General features: G+C 24.1%; 6 protein-coding genes across 6 annotated transcripts; 3 read left to right on the top strand and 3 right to left on the bottom strand.

Annotated features, from left to right (window-relative positions):
• Positions 1–1,128: 1,128 nt before the first annotated feature.
• Positions 1,129–2,628, bottom strand: PVVCY_0800400 (conserved Plasmodium protein, unknown function; the record flags this gene model as incomplete). The annotated part of the gene is made up of 1 exon (XM_008626849.1): positions 1,129–2,628. The coding sequence occupies one exon, from the start codon at positions 2,626–2,628 to the stop codon at positions 1,129–1,131; it is 1,500 nt and encodes a 499-aa protein (XP_008625071.1).
• Positions 2,629–4,680: 2,052 nt separating this feature from the next.
• Positions 4,681–7,216, top strand: PVVCY_0800390 (apical sushi protein, putative; the record flags this gene model as incomplete). Its single annotated transcript, XM_037634209.1, has 4 exons — positions 4,681–4,833; positions 5,017–5,098; positions 5,224–5,652; positions 5,742–7,216. 4 exons carry the CDS (start codon positions 4,681–4,683, stop codon positions 7,214–7,216), a joined length of 2,139 nt encoding a protein of 712 aa, XP_037490347.1.
• Positions 7,217–8,012: 796 nt separating this feature from the next.
• On the bottom strand, positions 8,013–8,327 carry PVVCY_0800380 (conserved Plasmodium protein, unknown function; the record flags this gene model as incomplete). Its single annotated transcript, XM_008626847.1, has 1 exon — positions 8,013–8,327. One exon carries the CDS (start codon positions 8,325–8,327, stop codon positions 8,013–8,015), a length of 315 nt encoding a protein of 104 aa, XP_008625069.1.
• A 3,012-nt stretch (positions 8,328–11,339) lies between these two features.
• PVVCY_0800370 (lysine decarboxylase, putative) lies at positions 11,340–17,822 on the top strand (the record flags this gene model as incomplete). The annotated part of the gene is made up of 1 exon (XM_008626846.2): positions 11,340–17,822. One exon carries the CDS (start codon positions 11,340–11,342, stop codon positions 17,820–17,822), a length of 6,483 nt encoding a protein of 2,160 aa, XP_008625068.2.
• Positions 17,823–18,556: 734 nt separating this feature from the next.
• Positions 18,557–20,554, bottom strand: PVVCY_0800360 (conserved Plasmodium membrane protein, unknown function; the record flags this gene model as incomplete). Its single annotated transcript, XM_008626845.1, has 9 exons — positions 18,557–18,601; positions 18,711–18,775; positions 18,865–18,914; positions 19,000–19,127; positions 19,220–19,262; positions 19,359–19,500; positions 19,749–19,866; positions 20,067–20,383; positions 20,518–20,554. The coding sequence occupies 9 exons, from the start codon at positions 20,552–20,554 to the stop codon at positions 18,557–18,559; spliced, it is 945 nt and encodes a 314-aa protein (XP_008625067.1).
• An 891-nt stretch (positions 20,555–21,445) lies between these two features.
• Positions 21,446–22,338, top strand: PVVCY_0800350 (conserved Plasmodium protein, unknown function; the record flags this gene model as incomplete). The annotated part of the gene is made up of 3 exons (XM_008626844.1): positions 21,446–21,730; positions 21,881–22,080; positions 22,224–22,338. 3 exons carry the CDS (start codon positions 21,446–21,448, stop codon positions 22,336–22,338), a joined length of 600 nt encoding a protein of 199 aa, XP_008625066.1.
• Positions 22,339–22,649: the final 311 nt, after the last annotated feature.

Genomic DNA, 22,649 nt, shown 5'->3' with positions numbered 1-22,649 from the left:
ATATAATGCTTTTTCACAGTAGCGGATAATTGATATGTTTTCCAAATATTGTAGAATTAGGTGGCCTCATGGGTATAGATATTTATTGGTTATCTCGAAAAAGCGTGGGAATAGGGGTAAATAAAATACGTGCGTATATGGATGTATGTGGATAAATCTATACACATGCATATACAAAAAACGCAAGGATAAATGTTTATTGCGTAACCCCCAATGTTTTAGTTTCCTGATAATAATGCATTTGTATGCATATTACATAAATTATATCTTTGGTGTATGAACTTCAATAGCTGTGTAAAAATATATATTTAATTTTTCTCGCATTTTATTGATACCCACAGAACGGAATATATATCAATGGATATGCACATTTGCATATCTATCTTACTGCGTCTATTTATTGGTCATTATATATAAAAATGCAAAAGTAATAAAATTTTATGTGTTAGAAAATTTGTTTTATAACATTGTAAGCATGCATTCATATATATAAGTTTCGTTTAAACGCATATCCGCAAATGTATATACACATATATACATACATATGCACATTGTGTGTATTTTCGACACGTTTTATAATATTCTTTTCATGTAATATTCTTCATTTTTTTCATTTTTTTAAATTTGGTTGCTTACTATAAAATTTTTTTAATTCAACAAACATAAGGAAAAACATTATATGTATATTCGTAATTCACAAATTAATAATTTGCAAATATTTTTTCACTTTTCTTAATATGAATTGTTTAGGTTATGTAGAATATTCTTGTTATTTTACATAAATATTATAATTAAAAATGTAGTTAAAAATTGTGAATTTTAAAATAATAAGCATAGTTATATTTAGTACAAAATTGGATTGGATATAATTAATTGTTGTTTAATTTAGATCTACGAATGATATAAAGCATTATTAAAAAATTGTAACAATAAAAGGGAACAAAAAAAAGATAAATATGTAAATATGTGCATCAAAGTAATTGAAATATCGTGGAGAAAAACCGAAAACAAAAAGATTAATAAAAAATTGAAAAATTAATAGAAATTATCTATTTGTACTGAAAAATATGTGCATATATATGTGTAGATAGAGGCATATACTAGCATGCTAATAATGAAATAATACAATTAGCGCTCCATTTGCTTATTTGACCAAACATGAGACCCATGTAATGAAACAATTTTTTCTTCTCTTGCATCCTTAATAGGGTTTAGAGACTCTCCAATTGATAAAACGTGATATGAATCGTTTTTATTTTTTCTTTTGTTAATATTTGATTTTACGGTTGATTGTAAATTTTCAATAATGATTTCATCACATGTATCAAAAATATACTTTTTTAGATATACATCTTGTAGCAAACTTTCTACAAGTGTCTTGGCCCAATTAAGATTTATAAAGTTAATTAAATATGATAAGCATTTAACAAATGCATTTCTTTTTATTTTATATATTTCATATTCATTTGGTATTTCCCATTGATCATTAATAAGAATAAACTGTTGTTCATCAAATGCATTAATATGATCAATATGTTTTTGATCGGATTCATTAGTTTTGGCATCCATTTCTTTACCTGTGTGATCTTTTGGAATTTTTTCCTTTTCTTTATCCTGTGTAATTTGCTGTTCAAATGTGTTATACTCATTCTGTATTTCCTCAAAAATTTGTCTATAAATACTCATTAATTTATTAAAAACAAAATTATCATTTAATTTAAATAATATAATTAAATAATATAATTTAATTTTAAGTGCTTTTAAAAATTTTTTTTCTTCTTTTGTTATATTTACTGTATTTTTTTTTTTTTTATCTAAATGAATTTCTTCATTATTTAAATTTGTTTGATTAGAGATTGAATTTGCATCATTTTTTGTGTCCTTTTCATTATCAGTAGGTTCTGGAGAATGTTGAGACGCATCATTTTTATGTAAACTTACTTCATCACTATTATCAAAAGATTTATCCGAATTATTATTCTTGGTTTCTTCGTTGTTGGTTATCACAAATGCGTTGTCTATTATTTTATTTAAAACGTTATTACATAAAGAGAGCATTGATTTTAGATGTAATTTATTATCATTATGGAAAGTGTATACATTATATGTTGTTTTAATATCATAATCATATAAATACTTTTCATGAAAAACTGTTATTAATTTATCAATAGAATAAAAGAAAATATTTTTATTATCATTATTCATATAATTAATGCATATATTTACAAAAACATCAACACTTTTTGCAAATTTATTTTTTGAATATATATGCTTATATATTATCATATAAATTCCTTTATATATTGTTATACTACCATTTCCATTTGTGTTATGATTTTCATTGCTTAAAGTCTCCGGATTATTTTTGTCGTCTTTATCCTTGGCCACGTCATTTTTTTTTTTGTCATCACTTACAGTTGGTTCATTATTTATTTTTTTCTTTTTGTTTTCATATATTTCTGGAAAAGGTATAGACTCATTTACTTTCCTTTTGCTTAAATTTGAATATATATCATTGTTATATTTATTCAGATTATTTTTATGTTGATTAATTAAGACATCCCTCTGTTTATTATAAATACCGTCCAACTTCCTTTCATTTCGTGACCTCCCTATTAATTCTTTCATACCTTACAAAAATTAAAAATAAAACAAGGTTACAAAAATTTATAATTTTTTCACTTTATTCACGGCGTTAAGTGGATGCAAAAGACCAAATATCTTCGCGTGCAAAAGATATTAGGAATTATATAGCAACATATATATATGTATGTATTTATCTATTATACGCTTATACGTTCATACGTTTATATGTTCATTTATGTATTTATTCATTATTTTCCCCTCCAAAATACGTGATAAATTTCGTAAAAATCGTCTATTAAAATGGAGAAAATAATATTATTTTAAATAAAACTCTGTTTCTCACTTTTATTCATGTACATATTGTATATATTATGAGGCATAAAAAATGAATATATATTTATATATTAAAATCGTATATTATACCAGTATTTATGAAGATGCATTTTTTACATATCCAAAAAATTGTACTTAAAAATTAATTAAAAATAACATAATTATATTTTATTAATTATTATATAATATATATAATTTTTTAATTTTAATATTTTTTTTTATTACGTGCCAAAATAGAAAGCGAAAAAAATTTTAATTCATACGCATATTACGTAAATATATTTGCCTTGCTTGTTTTATGTTTTTTTTTTTTAATTTATTATTTTTTCCAAATTTTAATGAAGATTATATATTTCATAAATTAACTGCGAAACACTATGAGTGTTTTATAACGTATATGTTATACATTGGTCACTCATTTATTTCTGTTATTTTTTAATTTCATCGATATAGCATATAATATGTATTAGTTATAGTAGCTTTACATGGTTGCGGTCTATTAGTAAATTGGCATATTATATATAAAAATGAAAATAAGGATTATATATTGGAATTTTTTTATATAGAAATAGTCAAATTTTGTTCTCTCTGTTTATATTTTTTATATAATTTGCGCAATTTCTTTATTGTATTATATATTAAGGATGTGAACGTTACAATGTCATGAGGTATTATAAGACATTTTAAACATTATTGTATAGACATTTGTTTACATTGATGCTATTAAATGGGTATTACTCATGTGGCTACTTAAAAATATAAATAAAATATTTAGATAGTTTGTCCTTTTTAAAGGAATTTAAATATATTATGATTTTTAAATGACGTATTATAATTTTGTCTTTCAAATGAAATTGAAACTAAATACTAAGCTATTATATAGCCATTGCTAGGTCTACGGAAAGGAGAGGATAAACATAAATAAAACAGAATGACAATAAATAAGATGAAATGATAAGAAATTGTAGGAGATAAACTACAATGTCTACGGTGGTGTGCATTATTAGACTATGATACACTAAGAAATATATATATTAAGTATAAATTCTTAACTTAGTAAGATACACCTTCAAATACAAAAAAATTATATTTTCTGATGCACACACATGCTATTACCATTAAAGGTTATAAATATGTTGTCAAAACCTTCCTCTTTTTAATTTATAATATATACTGAGTATGCACTTATTGTGCATTAAAAATTTTAGCTTGATTGATAGCAGATATATAGTATCTATTATGCATTCATGTCTGTATGTTTTATTATTATTTAATTTTTTTATAAATAAACAGTTGTATTATTTGTTTTTTGTAAAAAAATAAAATAATAATGGAAACATAACTCAATATGTATCTTAGAACAAATTAAAGGGGACCAAATATAATTTAACTAATTATATATGATTCAAATTGAATTTGTATGCGTATATATATTTTTTCTTTTAATTTTTATTTATATATTGCTGGATATAGATTAACACGTATATGCACATATAGTATTATTATATATTTGTATAAATTGCCTCATTAACGTGTTTCAAGGTTGCAATAAATATACAAATTACGTATATACATATAGCATATGCATAGTGTACCCCCTTCTGAATTTTACATAATTAGTAAATTTGAAAAACATATGTGCAATATTTTCCATTATATTTATATATATTTTTATAAACATAATTCTTTTAAAAAGGGTAAAAAAGAAAGCGAAAATTAAGAGACAATCTAATTAAATGTATCAAATGAAAAATCAATAAAATGAACACAATATACAATGTAATAGCATACATTCTATGCTATAAAATATTAGTAGAAGGAAAAGAAGCAAATGGTGTTAGCTTTTTAAATATATTTAATAAATCGGATTCTATTATAAACGATCAAAGGTTCGAACCTTTAGATTTAACCAAGGTATAATATTCATTTGCATTATCATTTATGTCTATATATATGTGCAACCATTTAAAGTATTCTTATCGTTCTCGTGGCTTATAAATTTCGTTTTTCCAGTTATCGAATTTATTAATCCATTATGTTGCCATATGAATATTTACTAAGGCGCTTATACATATATTTTTTTTATTTTACTTAAAGAATCTTGCAGGAACAGGTGTTACCGAATTTGATAACGCCAGCAAAACAGATGAAGATGATGATCATTCCTTTCGTAGATCTAGTAAAAAAATAAAAGAAAAAATGAATAACAGTTATCTATATATAGAGAAAATACGGAAAAATGTCAATGTCAAAACGATTTTTAATATATACTATTCATATTATGCTATATATTTTTTTTTATAGAACTTTCATTTATTCAGAATGAAATAAACAAAAATGTGGAACCATCTAATAAAGATAAAAATGAAAAAGACAAATCTGTTGATAGTAAAAAAAATGGTGAAACATTTCATAGTGAAAAATCTAAAATAACGAATGAAGAAATAATAAAAAATGGAGAGGATTTTTATATAAATGAAGGCGTAACAGAATATGGGTATAACAATGACGAGGAATTTTATAATTCTTTTCACGTTAACAATAATAATAATCCAGTTAAAATTAACAGTTTATGTTTTGGGTTAGCAGATTCAGATAGTTGCCAACAAAATTCTAATTGTTTTTATGATGAAATATACAAAACATGCTTTCAAAAATGTAGTTTATTGAATGAACGTGATTGTTTAAAATATAGCGAATGCAAGTATGAAAACGGAGCATGTGAAAATCATGGTAAGAAAAAATGCATATATATTCGTCTAATGCTTGCCTAATGCCTGTCTAATGTTCGTACTACATATATTTTCCTTCTCAACTTTTAGGATTTTTATCAATTAAGGTTTTTGATAATGATTTCGGGGAAGATATACGATCGTGTGAATTATTTGAATCAGAAGAGTCATGTTATTTAATGGAAACGCGTTATAAAAAAAGTGATAATAATAATAGAACAAATTTTAATTGTGTTTGGTTAACATATAAGCAGGAAATAAAGAAAAATATAAAAAATGAAAATGACAATATGGAAAAAATTGATACAAATGCCACAATAAGTCAAAACATAGAGACGGAAAAACAAAATGATAGAAATATGAACTATATTTTAAGAACAAATAATCCAGTAAGTATTGCTAAAGATGAAAAATTTATTTCACTTTTAGAGATAAAATTAAATAATAAAAAGAAGAAAGGAAATAGTGCAGATAAGGAAAATAAAAATGATGGAAAAAAAAATGATGATGACGATGATGATGATGGTGAATCTGATATTGACTTAGATGAAATCGATGATGATTATTTTAAGGACGATGACGAAGATGATGATGACATCGAAAGTAATAAAATGAACGAGACTTATGAGGATAAAAATGATATAAATAATAATATGGACAAATCAATTTCAAGTGTTACAACACCCGATTCTCAAAATAATATACAAATGGATAAAAAAAATACAGAAGGAAATATAAATGAAGTTAGCAAGAATCTTGATGACACAAATAAATTTGAGAAAAATCTCGAAAAAAATAAATCATTAAATTATAGAAATAATAATAATAGTAATCTTGAAAGTAAATTGGAAGAAAATGTAAATATTCAAAACAATATTGAAAAAGAAAATGGTATAACTGGTTCATTTTCGGAATTGGCAGAAAATAGTGTGAAAATCATCGCTGAACCAATTGACAATGACAGTAAAATAAGTAATATAAATATAAATGAAGATAATAAATATGATTTGGATAATGATACGCATATTTCAATTGAAAAAGAGGTGATAGAACATGACTTTCATAATTCATTAAATAAAGAAAATACGAGTTATCCTCAAAACAATAATAAATATGAAGATATTGTTACGATAGAAACTAACATTTGCATAAATTTGAACACCAAACCTAGTCCATCTGTTTTATTAGAAGGTGCATTGTTAGCTGAAAGTGAAGCAGAACTAAGAAAAATAAAAAAAAAATATAATTTACCCGAAGAAGAAATATGTGTTAAACCACCAAAAGAAACCCATATGATTTATAATCCAAACAAGGAATATTATATAGTGGGAGAAAAAATTGAAATTAAATGTCAAAAGGGATATAAGATATCTAGTAAAACAAATAATGCTTTATGTATTGGTGGAAACAAAATTATGCCAAATATATTTTGTGAATTAGAAAATGATAATGAATATCGAGGAGGAAATAAATATAAACTTAAAAATGACCCTAATTCAGATATAAATTATTCGTTGTCTATATTGGTTGGTATTATAATTTTTGTTTTCACTGGTTTGTATTAGATATAGAAATCGGATCGAAAAGGGAATATATATATATATTTTTTCTGTGTATATTCATAGTATTAATGAAACTGTAATTCTATCTCGAAGAATAATTCCCATAAACATTTTTCACACGCACTATTGTATTTTTTATAGGGAATTTCTATTTACATTAGACTTTTTTTTTCTCATTTTATTCTTATTTGTTTTTAGTTTTCAGTTTTCATGAGTTTGATTAGTTTTAATATTTACAATTTCATTGTCTTACCATGATATTTGCATGTTTGATATATTTTTTATAATTAATTTAAATGCAAATTGGAATTTGCATATTATTTATTTTTATACTTTTTTAATACCTACATATTGTGTTAAGACTTTCCAAAATGTGTACACATGAACAATTATATTTATGGATATGTTTTTATTGTGTGTGTATACAAATAACTATTTTAAATACGTTTATAACGTATTTCTTAAAAAATATATTATTTTAAACTGGTCATTTAGCATAACATGCTGATTTAAAAGTTATGTAGAATATGCAAATGTACGAATGAATGATACGGTTGTATTGATAAGCATGTTATAAAAACAGGAAACATAAACATTTCGAAACAATATAAATGTGAAAACTAAAAATTGTAGGAAGTATTTAGGATAAAACAACATCTGCAAATATTATATCAATTAAATCGTATTTGCTTTGCTTGTTCATATATGTCATTTATTTTTTATTCATTTTTACTGAAAAATATGAATTTTCTATGTTTATCTGTATTAGTCAGCCACCAATGTGCATTGAAATGGCTAATTAAAATGGAAACTTGTTTTCTATTTTAGTCCCTAATGTTATAGATCCCCTTTGGACTTGCTCCTTTTTTAATTCAACTTTATAATTTCCAGTGTTGTTATTATAAACCGCTTGAATTATATGATTTTTAATAAAATCATTTGCTTCAATTAATTGTTGTTTAATATCGTTTTCTTCTTTTATTTTTATTTGTTCCCTGATCATATTTTTGACATCGTTTAATACATTCCGTTTTGCTTCTACATCCGAATTAAATGTTGTATTACATGATTTAATAACTTGCTTGAATAAGTATTTGCACGAATGAGTTGTCATTTGTGTATAATAAAGTATTTTACTTGTTTATATATGTAAAAAATAACATAAGTAAACGTACAATCATGTATACATATGCGTATGTGTGTGTTATTTCAATATTTTAATTTGTATAATTCTTAAAGAATGGTAGTACAATTATATGATAAAATAAATGGATAACGTTGTTTTTTTCACATTATTATATTTCTTACAGTATATATTATTTTTGGGGAAAATAATATATAAGGATTTTTTTTTTATAATTATATTGATATATATTTTGTAAATTCAAAAACTTATACTCGTTAATTTGATAGGATATTTCAAGCATGTTGTCTACTTAAAGTTCGCTTTTTTATTATATAGATTCATTATTTAATTAATAATTGTTTTAAAGTTTCCTTAATTTATTTGGAATGGAAAATAAGTCTGTATGGTGATATATTCAGGTGAAATATGTATAATTGCTTGTCAGAGAAAAACGCTACATTATATACTCATACATATGTATATATTATTGGAATGCTTTCCTTTTCTTTTTTTAAATGTGAAATATTATTTATATTAACAATTTTTTATTTAAAATATAAAAATATATTACTAATGATTAATAACTTATTTAGTAAACAAATTGAAAAGTTTATTTTTTTTTTTGCATATATTCTAAATGATATATTTTACATAAATATATACGGGTCAATTATAAATTGTATAGGTAAAAAATACGATATATTAATAAAATAAATATTGTAATATGATATGAATATTATATACATTTAATTAATTTTGGTTTATATTTGAAACTGAGGTATGTAGGAAATTTGTTTAATAGATAAATGAAGTATGCTCAATATAAGGTATTCTATATTATTAATGAATATAACCGTTTAAACCTGAATGAACGAAACACACAAAAGTGTAATCACCAGAAATTGCGCAAATTAAAGAGAAAGGTATAACATTTTACTAAATTCCTCATAACATAAGTTATACAAACATATATTAAAAAGGTTATCACTAAAACAATATATAAAAAGGTAATATATAAAAAAATGGCTTGGTTTTCGGTTTAGTTAAAATGGTATGTTCACGTATGATCTTACATATATATCCTACACTCATAAAAAACAGTATGTTGCTAAAAGCTACGTGGAAATTATTTCATAATTTGGATATTATAAAAAATATATTACACATATTTCATCTTAGAAAATATGTGCGTATTTTTTTAATAGAGAATATGTGTTAATACGTATATAATATTTGCTCAAAAATTTATTAAAACTTATATCCACAAATTATAATATTAAAAAAAAATTTTCCGTGCATATGGAAAATTTCACCATTCATTAAAAATATAAATTGAAAAAAATAAATGCTTATAGAAACACATGTGTTAATATATGTAGAATATTAACAGCTTTGATAATGTGTATTAGTTCAGTGTGAATTACGAATTTTCCCGTTTTTCATATAAAGCAATTGCTACTAATTTTTTTTTAATGTGTTTACACATGCATGAACTTTGGGCATATATGTGTACATTTATTAATAATTATATTGTATCGCATTGTTTTTATTTTTATTCTTATATTCCATAATATTCATTGTTATTCTAAAGAAAGAAAATATTAGTTTACACATGTCGCTGCATATTTATTTTAGGGCGTTTTTTATGTCTCATGTCGTGGTTTGAGAAATATATAAATAATTAAGCACAAAAAAATAATAATAAAAATAAATTAATTTAACATATAATGTGGATATTTTATTAACTATAATACACATCCATTATCATCAAACCATTCATGTAAATTTAATAAGAAAGAAGAAAAAACATGTTTTATGCTTAAAAATATAATGTGTATATATGCATAATACATTTTCAATTTTCATGCTTTTTTGTATGGATAACTGCAAAATAAACTTTATATTACATTAATTATAAGTGTATAATTAATTTCAATAAATTCTACATATATTTTTTAAAATTAAAACCATAAATAAATTACGATATTTTTATAAAAATTATAAAATTTCCTCACACTTATTAATTACTTTCGCTGAAATGAAAAAAACAACAAAAACATTAAATGAGCTTAAAAAAAAATAAAGATACATTTTCAACCGAGTAATAATTGCATTTCTTTGGTTGTGATATTTAAAATAAGTTAAATATACATAATATATTTATAATATTGATGCTTTTTATTTTTTTTAACGTATTAGTATTTTACTTTATGTTGTTTAAATACTTTGTCTTTAAGGCGATTTTACTTTGAATCTGTATATATTCTTATATATATATGCATATTCCCATATTCATATAATTGTGTATTTGTATTTTTATTTATACACACTATTCACAATTCCTTTTAATAGAGCAATTGCCAATTAATGAAGGATAAATAATTTTTTTTGATAATTTTATATTTAAAAAAAAATATAGACATTACAAAGTGGAAGAAGAAAAATGCCTGTGAAAATCCAAAAAATATTATATATGCGTGTGTAATTTTTTGAATAAGAAGAATAAGACGGGGTTATTTCAATTTATAAAAAGACATATATATATTTATAAGTTTGATTTCGCTTTTTACTAATACTTTTATATTTGCCACAGTAGTCATATTTTTTATGTATTTCATTATTTGAATATTTTGCGTCGTAATGTAAATAAGATAGTGTCTTTGATCATACGTATGTACTTTTATTGTCGTTAGGAAAGCGTATAATTTCCACATATCATACGAATATATACATATATGTACAGGTGTGCATGCAATTATCAAAATAAAAAGTGTTTTTTTCACATTCACGCCTTTTGAACAAATAGTTATATATCATATTTTCATTATTGAAATATCAAACGTTTTAATTTTCAATGTCTTCTTGGATATTGAATAAACAAGCGCACGTGTATTTATACATATATATATGTACGTACTACGACCACTTTATTGTAAATTAAAAAAAAAGTATTAAATGGATTCCCCAAATAATGCCAAGGTTTGTAGCGAAGACAATATAATGTATGGAAACAATATGTTTGAAAATAGGAATACAGAGAATGATTATATGAATACAAATAACAGCACGATGGATATAGATACAGAATCTGGGGTTTACCTTGATAAAGAAAGAAAGAATCAATTTGATACATATCCATTTAATTTGAAACAAAATAAGTCAGTAATTTTAAAAAGGATGAGAAGAAGGAATAAATATGAAAATATTGATTTGCTAGAGAAATATATTAATATTAACAATGCTACAAATGTATGTTCATTACGAATAAAATTATGGGAAGCTCTTATGCTTTATGTTAATAAAGTAAATGTTGAATTAATTTATTTTATAATAAATTGTTTAGAAGAAATAGAAGTATATTGGGGTGAAGAAGCGAAAAATGCTTTACAAGACATAATAAGCTTAATAAATGACAAAAAATATAAAGAAGTTTCAAATAAGATTGGAGAAATATTATCAAGTTTATCAGTAACAAGCGGGAAAGTAAATGACGATAGTCAATTTTTTTACACATTGATAGTGTCAGGTAAAAGAGAAGAATATCATAATAATAACTTGAACATTAACAATAATAATATAAACATGAATACTAATAACAATTATAATAGTAATAATAATAATAGCAATTATTTCAATTCTGACTTATCATGTGAATTAAATAAATTTTTACAGTATGAGCAAAACCGATTTTCAAATCAAAATAATAATAAAAAATTAGAATATAAAATAGTTGAAGTAAATAATGCAAAAGAAGCATTATTAGCTTGTCTAATAAATCCACAAATTTTATCTGTAGTATTAGTAGACAATTTAATAATAGATGATGAAACAAAAAATGATAGTAATAATAACAACAATCTATTTTTTAATTTTAATGATAACAATTCATTAAATAAAAATTATATAATGAATTATAATATGCCAAATAATTTTAAAGCAAAACAAAATATGTGCTATAACAATGTTATGAATAACGGGGGTATATCATGTGGTGCAAGTAACAATGATCACACAAAGATGAGTGAAAAAAAATCAAGAAATAGCCGAGATGGCATAAATAGCAACGATGGTGAAACTACTAGCAACAATTGTATTAATAGAGACGAAACTAGAAGTGATGATAGAAGCAGCAATAGCAGTAGATGGAATAGTGCCCGAAACAACACATCTAATATTGGAGACAAAAATTTGACGAGAAATCGTATTTTTTTAAAAAATGACTACAAGTTCGATATCGGTGATTTTGTGTTAGGTTATGATCAATTGGTATCTGCTCCTTTAGAAAAAATGAAAAAGGGATATAATAGTTTAGTAATATTAATTAAAAGTATAGCTTATATTAGAAGTTCTGTAGATATATTTTGTGTTTGTACATCTATAACATTAGATAAATTAAGATCTGTAAATAATAAAATAATAAGAATTTTTACAACACATGATGATCATAGTGATTTGCATGAGTCTATATTAGATGGAGTAAAAAAAAAAATAAAAACGCCATTTTTTAATGCGCTAAAATTATATGCAGAAAGACCTATAGGTGTATTTCACGCATTAGCTATAAGTAAAGGCAATAGTGTAAGAAGGAGCAGATGGATACAATCTTTACTCGATTTTTATGGGGTTAATTTATTTAAAGCTGAATCTAGTGCAACTTGTGGTGGTTTAGATTCCCTTTTAGATCCACATGGATCATTAAAGGAAGCACAGATAATGGCTGCAAGGGCATATGGTAGTAAATATTGCTTTTTCGTTACTAATGGTACATCTAGCTCTAATAAAATTGTTATGCAAGCATTAGTTAAACCAGGGGATATAATATTAGTTGATAGAGCATGCCACAAATCACATCATTATGGATTTGTTTTATGCCAAGCATTACCTTGTTATTTAGATCCATACCCAATATCTCGATACGGAATATATGGTGCAATACCGATATATGTAATTAAAAAGACCTTACTAGAATATAGGAATAGTAATAAATTGCATCTTGTAAAAATGATAATATTGACAAATTGCACATTTGATGGAATCGTTTACAATGTAAAAAGAGTTATGGAAGAGTGCTTAGCGATTAAATCGGATTTGATATTTTTATTTGATGAAGCATGGTTTGCTTATGCTTGTTTCCACCCAATTCTAAAATTTAGAACAGCTATGGCTGTAGCTGAAAAAATGAGAAGTAAAGAACATAAAAAATTATATTATAAAATACATAACAAATTGTTAAAAAAATTTGGTAATGTAAAAAGTCTAAATGATGTACCCAGTGATACATTACTTAAAACGCGATTATATCCAAATCCTGCAGAATATAAAGTCAGAGTATATGCAACTCAATCGATACACAAATCGTTGACATCCTTAAGACAGGGCAGTGTCATATTAATAAGTGATGATAATTTTGAATCTGATGCATATACACCTTTTAAAGAAGCATATTATACGCATATGTCAACATCCCCTAATTATCAGATTTTAGCAACTTTAGATGCAGGACGGGCTCAGATGGAATTAGAAGGATATGGGTTAGTAGAAAAACAAGTAGAAGCAGCATTTTTAATAAGGCGTGAATTAAGTGAAGATCCTATGATATCTAGATATTTTAGAATTTTGAATGAGGATGATTTAATACCTGATAGTTTGAGGCAATGTTGCATTGCTTATATGAATGCTGGAAATACAAATAGGAGAAATGGAAAAAAAAAGCACAATCACAGAAAAAAAACAAAAAAAGGCAAGAAAAATAGAGATCACGAAAAAGAAAGTGATAATGATAGAAATCAACATGATGAAATAAACACCCAGAAGCAATTTCTCATGGATCATGATTCCTACAGTTCCAGATATAACAGTGCCAATGCCAGTTATTCTTGTATTTCTAGTAAGCACGCTAAAGGAGGTATGTCAGAACCGCTTGGAAATATGAAATGCAATGCACATAGGAATAATTCAAATAACATTCCACCATCTGAATGCATTAATCAAGGATATGTGGGAAATACTTATATGAAAAACAAACTTGGAAATAATGTATGCCCCTCTAATGATTTGCCTAATAATGGAATAATATCTAATAGAAATAACGGCGAAAATGAAATGAATAATTTCAAGAAATGTAATGATAAAAATGACGAAAGGAACATAAATGGTGAAGATACAATAAATTGTACATCAAATTTCGAAAATGAGCAATACAAAGATAGAAAAATGGGAAATGAAGTTGAGAAAACAACGAACAAAAAGAGTATAAATAAAAAAAATGAAAGTTATAAATATATAAATTCAATAACAAATGATAGTAGTAGCAATTGTGATGAAAATACCGTAAAATGTGTGTGCGCAGATTGTATAAAGAATGAAAATATTGATAAGGTTAATGACGAAACTCGTAGTAGATGCAGTGACAGTGAAAGTAGTGATGACTGCGATGAAATTGATATATATGATAAAGATAAATTATGTAGCAAATCAAATAGTATTAATAATTTTCTGGAATATTTTGAATGTTCTTGGTTAAGTGAAGATGAATTTGTTTTAGACCCAACAAGAATAACGCTATTTACTGGATATTCCGGAATTGACGGTGATACATTTAAAGTAAAATGGCTAATGGACAAATATGGAATACAAATAAATAAGACGTCTATTAATAGTGTATTATTTCAGACAAATATTGGTACCACTGGTTCTTCATGCTTATTTTTGAAAAGTTGTTTATCTTTAATTTCTCAAGAATTAGATCAAAAAAAAACATTATTTAATGAAAGAGATTTGAATCACTTTAATGAAAGTGTATATAACTTAGTTTATAATTACATTGAATTATCTCAGTTTAGTGATTTTCATCCTTTGTTCAAAAAAAAGTATAAGGATTCGAATGGTAAAGATAGTAATATTTTTAATAGAGAAGGTGATTTGAGAAAAGCTTTTTATCTAGCTTATGAAGAAGATTATGTAGAATATATATTAATGGCAGATTTAAAAGAACGAGTGAAGCATAATGAAATGGTAGTGTCAGCTAGCTTTATTATTCCTTACCCTCCTGGTTTTCCTGTATTAGTACCAGGGCAAATAATTAGCAATGAAATATTAAATTATTTATCGGGGCTTAGTGTTAAAGAAATACATGGATATGATGAAAATATTGGTTTTAGATGTTTTTACAATTTTATTTTAAATTATTTTGACAATGTTATTATTTCAGATCCATATGGATATTATCAAAAAATAGATAAAAAGCTTTATGATAAATTAAAACATGAAAGTTTAAGACAAGAAAAACAAAAAAATATAGAAAATTCATATTATATATATGTATATGATAATCAAAAAAATAGAATGAAAAAGTTATATTTATTTAATGGAAATACTAACTCATCTGATAAATCAATTATTGCTGATAATTTTATGGATGATGAGGGTGCAAGCTATAGTATAGTTTGTTCTGATGCAAATAATGGAACTGCTTTTACAAATAATAATACTTTCTCTCTTGTTAATAGTAACAATATGAGAAAAAATACTAGATCTCATTCAAAAAACATAAATAATAACGTGACTAGCGAAATACATTATCGTGATAATGATGAAGATATGTACAAAGGAGATAATAAGAATATAAATATCATTCCCCCAAATTTTATCTCTACGAAAAATAAAATGAATAATGAGCAAGAAAGCTTTTGCAAAACCGGCTTTAATCAAAATGTGGGAAAAAATTATGATGAGAAAAATATTGATAGTATAAATTTTACAAAAACTCTGGATAATGATGAAAGTTCTACAAAAAATAATCTGGACAATATGCATTTAGCTAGCGAAAAGAAAAAAATATATGGGCATGTTTTAAAAAAGAATTCCAATAAAAAATATGTCCTAAAAGGAAAAGAAATAAAAAGACATTATTGCATATCAAATGAAAAGAAAAATAATAAATATAATATGCTTTTAACGAAAATGAAAAATGATGGTTCTGAAATTCCGAAAAATGAAATGTGTTTAAACAATAATTCTTTTACGAATATGCAGAATCATGATTTTGATCATAAAACAAATCGGTTAATTCGAGAAAATTATTTCCATGACAATACTTATAAAAAATCAGAACAAAATAATAACGATTTTGATTCGCAGGTAAATATGAAAAGAGAAGATCATTATAGTGTTAATGCTGATAACAATATAGAAACGGCTAGCACGCATTATAACAAAATAAATATCTGTAATAATGAAGAGAGTAAAAACCCAGAAAATATGGGCAACCACACAAAAAGCGAATTTGGAAATGCTCAGAAAATTTCTAAAAACATAAATTGTTGTCCAAATAATAGGCATAGTAGTTGCTTGACAAATGAAAGCAAAGAATATTTTAATAAAATGAGTGAATATATGCAAGGTAATCATCAAAACACAAATACAAACTCCTTATTAGACATGCATTATATGAAAAAATTTTCTAAGTTTAATAAAAGTGACGATGGAAAATACAACAAAAAAAGTAACTCATATTGCTTAAATAAAAAAATGAATACATCTAATATAATAATGGATAGGAAAATAACAAAAAATGATTTGTTAGTAGAATATAGAAATGGTTTAAATGGAAACGATGAAAAACTGAATAATGACAGGGCATTGAATAATTATGTAAGGGGTAGTGGAAGGGAAAAAGGAAATTATTCGGATTATTCAAATTCAAGCAAAAGATTAAATAAAACTACATATACAAAACGTGATGGTGAAAATATCCAAAAAGAAATGAATAATGTTACTAATGAAAGTTCATATGGGCCTAGCAACAAATTGCTAAATATAAATAATAGCTGTTTTAACAGGCATGAGGAAAATTATAATAATGATAACGAAAAGGAAAATTGCGATGATGCTTCTACTAATTATGTAACTAAAGATATGCAAGAAATGAACGAAGGAAATGTAAATACAAACAATTATTCAAATTGTAATTGCACAAATAATGACGAAACTGAAAATAATCGAAATTGTAACAATATAAAATGTGGGCAAAATAATAACCGAAATCAAAGCAACACATTATGTTGTATGCAAGATGGTGAATGTAAACATGTGGATGGTAATAGTAATATAGGGCATGTAAATATTAGCAATGTGCAGGTAAAAAACGAAATAAAATTATGTGTTAATAATTTTCATATTAACGAAAATGATATGCAAGTAAACTCGATAATTGTAGAAAAGGACACTGATAAAAATTCCATCAGGAAATTAAATACTTTAAATAACAATAGCTATATCAATAATCTTATAACAAATGTTGACGATGATACATATATTCATAAGGAAGGAAATTTTTTTTTAGAATGTGCGTTAACAAATTCAGAAATTAATTGTAGTTCTTTTGATATGGATATATCATTAAATAATGCATATGGTAACGAAGGTAATAATGACACTAAGGAATGCAGAAATTATGAAGGGGATAAAAAAAATAATTTTTGATTTTTTTATTTGTTAATTTAATTATATATATACAAATAGGAATCAATATTAAGGATGATAGCCAAATATATGTAAGAAATAGTTAAGGAGAAAAATTACGAAATTCTATAATGCAATAAAACTATTACACATAATAGACAAGTTATAATGAGTGCCGTATTTCATATTATGAATATGAATGTGGGGTATAAATTGAAATAATGAATAGCTAAAATACTATACATACCAAACTTATTTATATATTAGCTCATGGACAATTAAGTTTATTGTAATGCATATATTTTTATTTGTGTCATTTTAATATTATAATTAAATTAATATTATAAGCTAAATACCCCCAAATAAATAATATAGTGCAAAACACAATCATTTTTTGCTTATCAATATATATATTTCCTTTTTTTTTTTTAAAAATATAAATTTATATTAATAAACAGTTATATTATATATCAAAAATATTAAATTCATAAAACTATTAAAAAATATATATAAATTTTTATAGATATGAAAAAAAACAGCATTTAGATTATCTTTCTTTTTTCATATTTCATTACTTTATGTATATAGACAATCTGGTTATTCAATTAAACAATGCTTCGTGTATTTCAAATAATTAAAATTTTTTAAATTATATATAAATACTGTATATTCATAAAAAAATAAATGAAATATATAACCTCCAAAGGTAACATATTCAAATAGTTATATGCATGAAACAAATATTCCTCATGTCTTCATCGTGCTCTGTACGTTAAGTATGTGGTGAAATAATGGGATATCTGAGAAATTAAAAAATACAGCATTATATATATAAGTTGGTATGGGCATTACGAGCTTTATATTATATTCTAATTAGACAAATTCGTTCGTCATGTTTTTTATATTTACCTTGTCGAATACATTTAAGAATGATGGTGGGACCATAGGATGAGATAAGAATTGCCTAATTATTTCTATAAAAAAATGCAAATATAAATAAATGTATGCATATATATATGGCATAACAAAAATGCATATACGAAAAAAAGAAATAGTTTGATACCTCCATTTTTTGTGTAACAAGCGTGAAAATACGAATCTGAGGAATTATATCTGTAAAAAAAAAATAATTATGTTTTATTTCATTTTGTGTATTATAAAAAATTTATGCCATTTTTTACGTTTTTATAAAACATACTTTAGTTTAAAGAAGTGCAAATACATAAATAAATTTAGTATGGTTGTTCTATTTAAAAATAGACATATAAATATAAATACTAAATTATATATCTCGATGCTAGCTCTCATAGTATAAATGTTTAAAATCTGAAAAAGGGGGGAAATTAATAATAATGTTAAAGAGGAAAAAATGAGTTAAAGTCTTCAAAAAAAAATAAGCATGGGAAAATTTATTTTACTGATTGATCTAAATAGCCCACGAGTTTGTTGATATAATAATTCCTAAAAAATGTAACAATTTGAAAATGATAATAATGTAATTTTTTTGTCCAGAAAGATATGCATTTTTATTGGAAAAACAGTTAACAGATAGTATACCTTTGTATTTCGGGAGGAAGAGAAAATTTAACTTGTTTATATATTAAGTATGTATTTATTAAAATAGTTAAAAAAACTGGTAAAAATATTAAAACAGCATCTTTAACAAAAAAAAGGATAAAAGAGTAAGACAAGTATTGGCCTGAATAAAGTGAAAAGAGAATTATGAGAATGAGTAATTTGATATTCATGAGAAGATGATATCGAGATAAAAATGCATAAAGGCATAAACAAACATCTGAAGAATCAATTTATATATATGCTCTTATAATTCGTCAGAAGTTCTCTATATAATAAATACATAATCAATATTATAAAGATTGTTTTTGTTGAGTTTTTCAATAAAGCAATGCTTTTATTTTGTAAGCATGCTTATTATTAGTGCCATACCTTTTTCACTTGAAAAAAATTGAACCATGGAAAAGTTTTGTTTCTGACTTTTATAATCCAAATATAGTAAAATGATAAATGCAAATAAATACGAGAAAGATATATATGTTCCGATTTTCTGAAAAAAAAAAAAATGATTTTTATTTCCTCCTTTATTATACCTCTTTATGTTATATTTTTATGTAATCGGTATGTTGGGCATGAATATACTATTTTTAAGGTTCTATAATATTAATGAGCCTCTTTTCATGCATTCATAATATAGGTCGACTTTGGAACAGTGATGTGTATGTGTATATATTTTTTTCAGAATCTCACCTTATATAAACCTATATTCAGAGCGAGTAACATAAAATAAAATAAGCTTGTACACAAAAGATATGAAAAGTATAAAAGAGTCATTATTGATGTTTTTTCATTATAATAATTATGATTGGTTGTGTTAGGATAATAATTAGTTGATTGTTGATTATTTTCTTTAGTATTATCTTGAAATGTTGTATTTATATCAAAATTTCTATCAATATTTTTCTGAAAATATTTCTTTTTATATTTTTCAATGTTATGTATTGATGGTGATGGATACAAATTGCTCAGGTACAACTTCCATTTTTTGTCATTAACCCAATCATGGTCTAAAAAAAGGATGAAAACAAAAATAAAGTACAATTGAAGTGATAAAAAAGGAATGTGAAAAAACAGATATGAAACAGAACAAGATCAGCATATGGGCACTATATATTATCTTAATGCTTTTGGACAGAATTACTTAAATATTTTTGCTCGGCGTCTGTTAAATTTTTCATTTTTGGTAAATATCTTAAAGTAATATCATATGATTTATACTTTTGTTTTAAAACAAACTTTAGTTTTATTTATCGTACGTATATTTTTATTTAGCATATCTTATGAAAATAATAAATTAGTATACATATGTTATATATATTTATTTATCCAATTATACAATATGATAAACCTGAAATATATATTATAGTTGTTAAGCCCTTAAAACATTCTTCTATGCATATATCTAATTACATGAGAAGAAAGTTAAATTCTTGTATTTTTTTAGCTTGTTTAAGGCCATAAATTTAAAAAGGGAGCAATAATACATACAAATTCTGTATATTAAATCTATTACAAAAATATAGTATTGCCCTTTTTTAAAAATAACTAAAAAATGAAAAATTAATACAATGTAATGTATTTGTTTTAAATGATAACACAAATAATATTGTTAATGTATATGCACAATATTTTCTTCTATAGGGCTAATTCGTATTTTACTCTTTTAACCAAACATTGCGTATAAAAATGTACAAATGTATATCAAAAATTGTAAAAAATATGCTAAGAATATAAATAAATATATATATTTTTTTTCATAATAATTTATGTAACGATGTGGATATAAATCATGTATATATATTCATTTATATCACATTTCACAGTTAATTATTATTTGGTATAATATAATAATATTTATTTACAACTTTTTTTTTTATTACAAACTGATTTGATATATCCTCGTAAATTTTTTGCTGGATTTCTTTGAATAAATAAAACTGTTAAGTCATAATGATTGTTGCTTTAGAATAAAAAATATTATATTTTATAATGCAATTTTTTTTTTAAGTATTTAATTTTTTTTGGAATATTCTTGGTATATAGAAAGCAAGCAAATTTTATTATCACAAATGAACGAAAAAATTATTAAGGAGAAATTGTTGGTTTCTATTAGCCATCTAAATAATCGAAAGCTAACATTCAACTTGAAAACATTTCCTATAAATAAAACAATATGTGAAATATTTAACATTTATACAAAGGTGTTTAAGGAAAAGTTAAAAACTGCAATAAATGAATTAAAAACCCGGAAAACAAATTGTGATATATGCTCAGAGGCCATTGATCAAGCTCACCTTTCACTTTTATATAATGTAGACATAACCACGACTACATTTTTATTCGAAAAAATAGAGGTATGCAAATGAAGAGACAATATATAAATACATACACCATGCATACAAAGTTGTATGATGGTTTCATTGGAAAATATGGAGAAGTATGCATATGATAATTTGCATATTTGTTTATTCGATTATTTAATTATTTTTGATTTTTCCCTTTAGGTCTGCTGCTCAAAATGCTATATGATAAGAAATTTTTCCCTTTTTTCAAACGAGTTATATGAAAATGAAGACCCAAGCGCATTTTTAAATTTTTCTCCAATCTATGAACATTATTATAATGTAAACAACTTAAATAGGGAGCATAAAGATATCTTAATAAACGATATTAACATTTTCTTTTCCCTTTCAGTTTTAGCAAAGTAAGATATATGCCACTGCATATAATTATTTCTATTGTATTATTTGTTTTTCTATTGTTATGCATTTTGATGAATATATATACATTGAAATAATTTAAAGGTATATTTTCTATTACACATTTTTAATTATACCATTTTTTTAGAAACATACGATGGAAATATAGTACTTCCCACGATACGCTAGATGAATTTTTAGATTCATCTATGGAAGGTAGCAATAAATTGGAAAAAATAGAAGTTGATAATAAAGAAATATAGAAGAATCAAATTTTGACCACAAAAAAACCGTTTCATTGTTTTTGAAAACTATAGAATAAAGTAACAATTAATATGGCAATTTGGATTTTTATTCCTTCCATGTCAACATTTTGACAGTTATAGATTTAAATTAATAAACACCTTAAATGTGACATATAAGCTTCAATTTTTTAGTGATATTTGAATATGCTAAAAAGGGTAAAATGCTTTTTTAATTAATATTGGTGTGCTTATACAGAATAAGCACATTTGCTTTAACAGAATGTTCATTATGTTTTTCTATATTTTCATTATTTTTTTGTTTTGTATTT

Source organism: Plasmodium vinckei, assembly GCF_900681995.1.
Source record: "Plasmodium vinckei vinckei genome assembly, chromosome: PVVCY_08".
Classification (NCBI taxonomy): Eukaryota; Apicomplexa; class Aconoidasida; order Haemosporida; family Plasmodiidae; genus Plasmodium; species Plasmodium vinckei.
The sequence above is the reverse complement of the archived record's forward strand: the minus strand, read 5'-3'. Positions and strand labels throughout refer to the sequence as shown.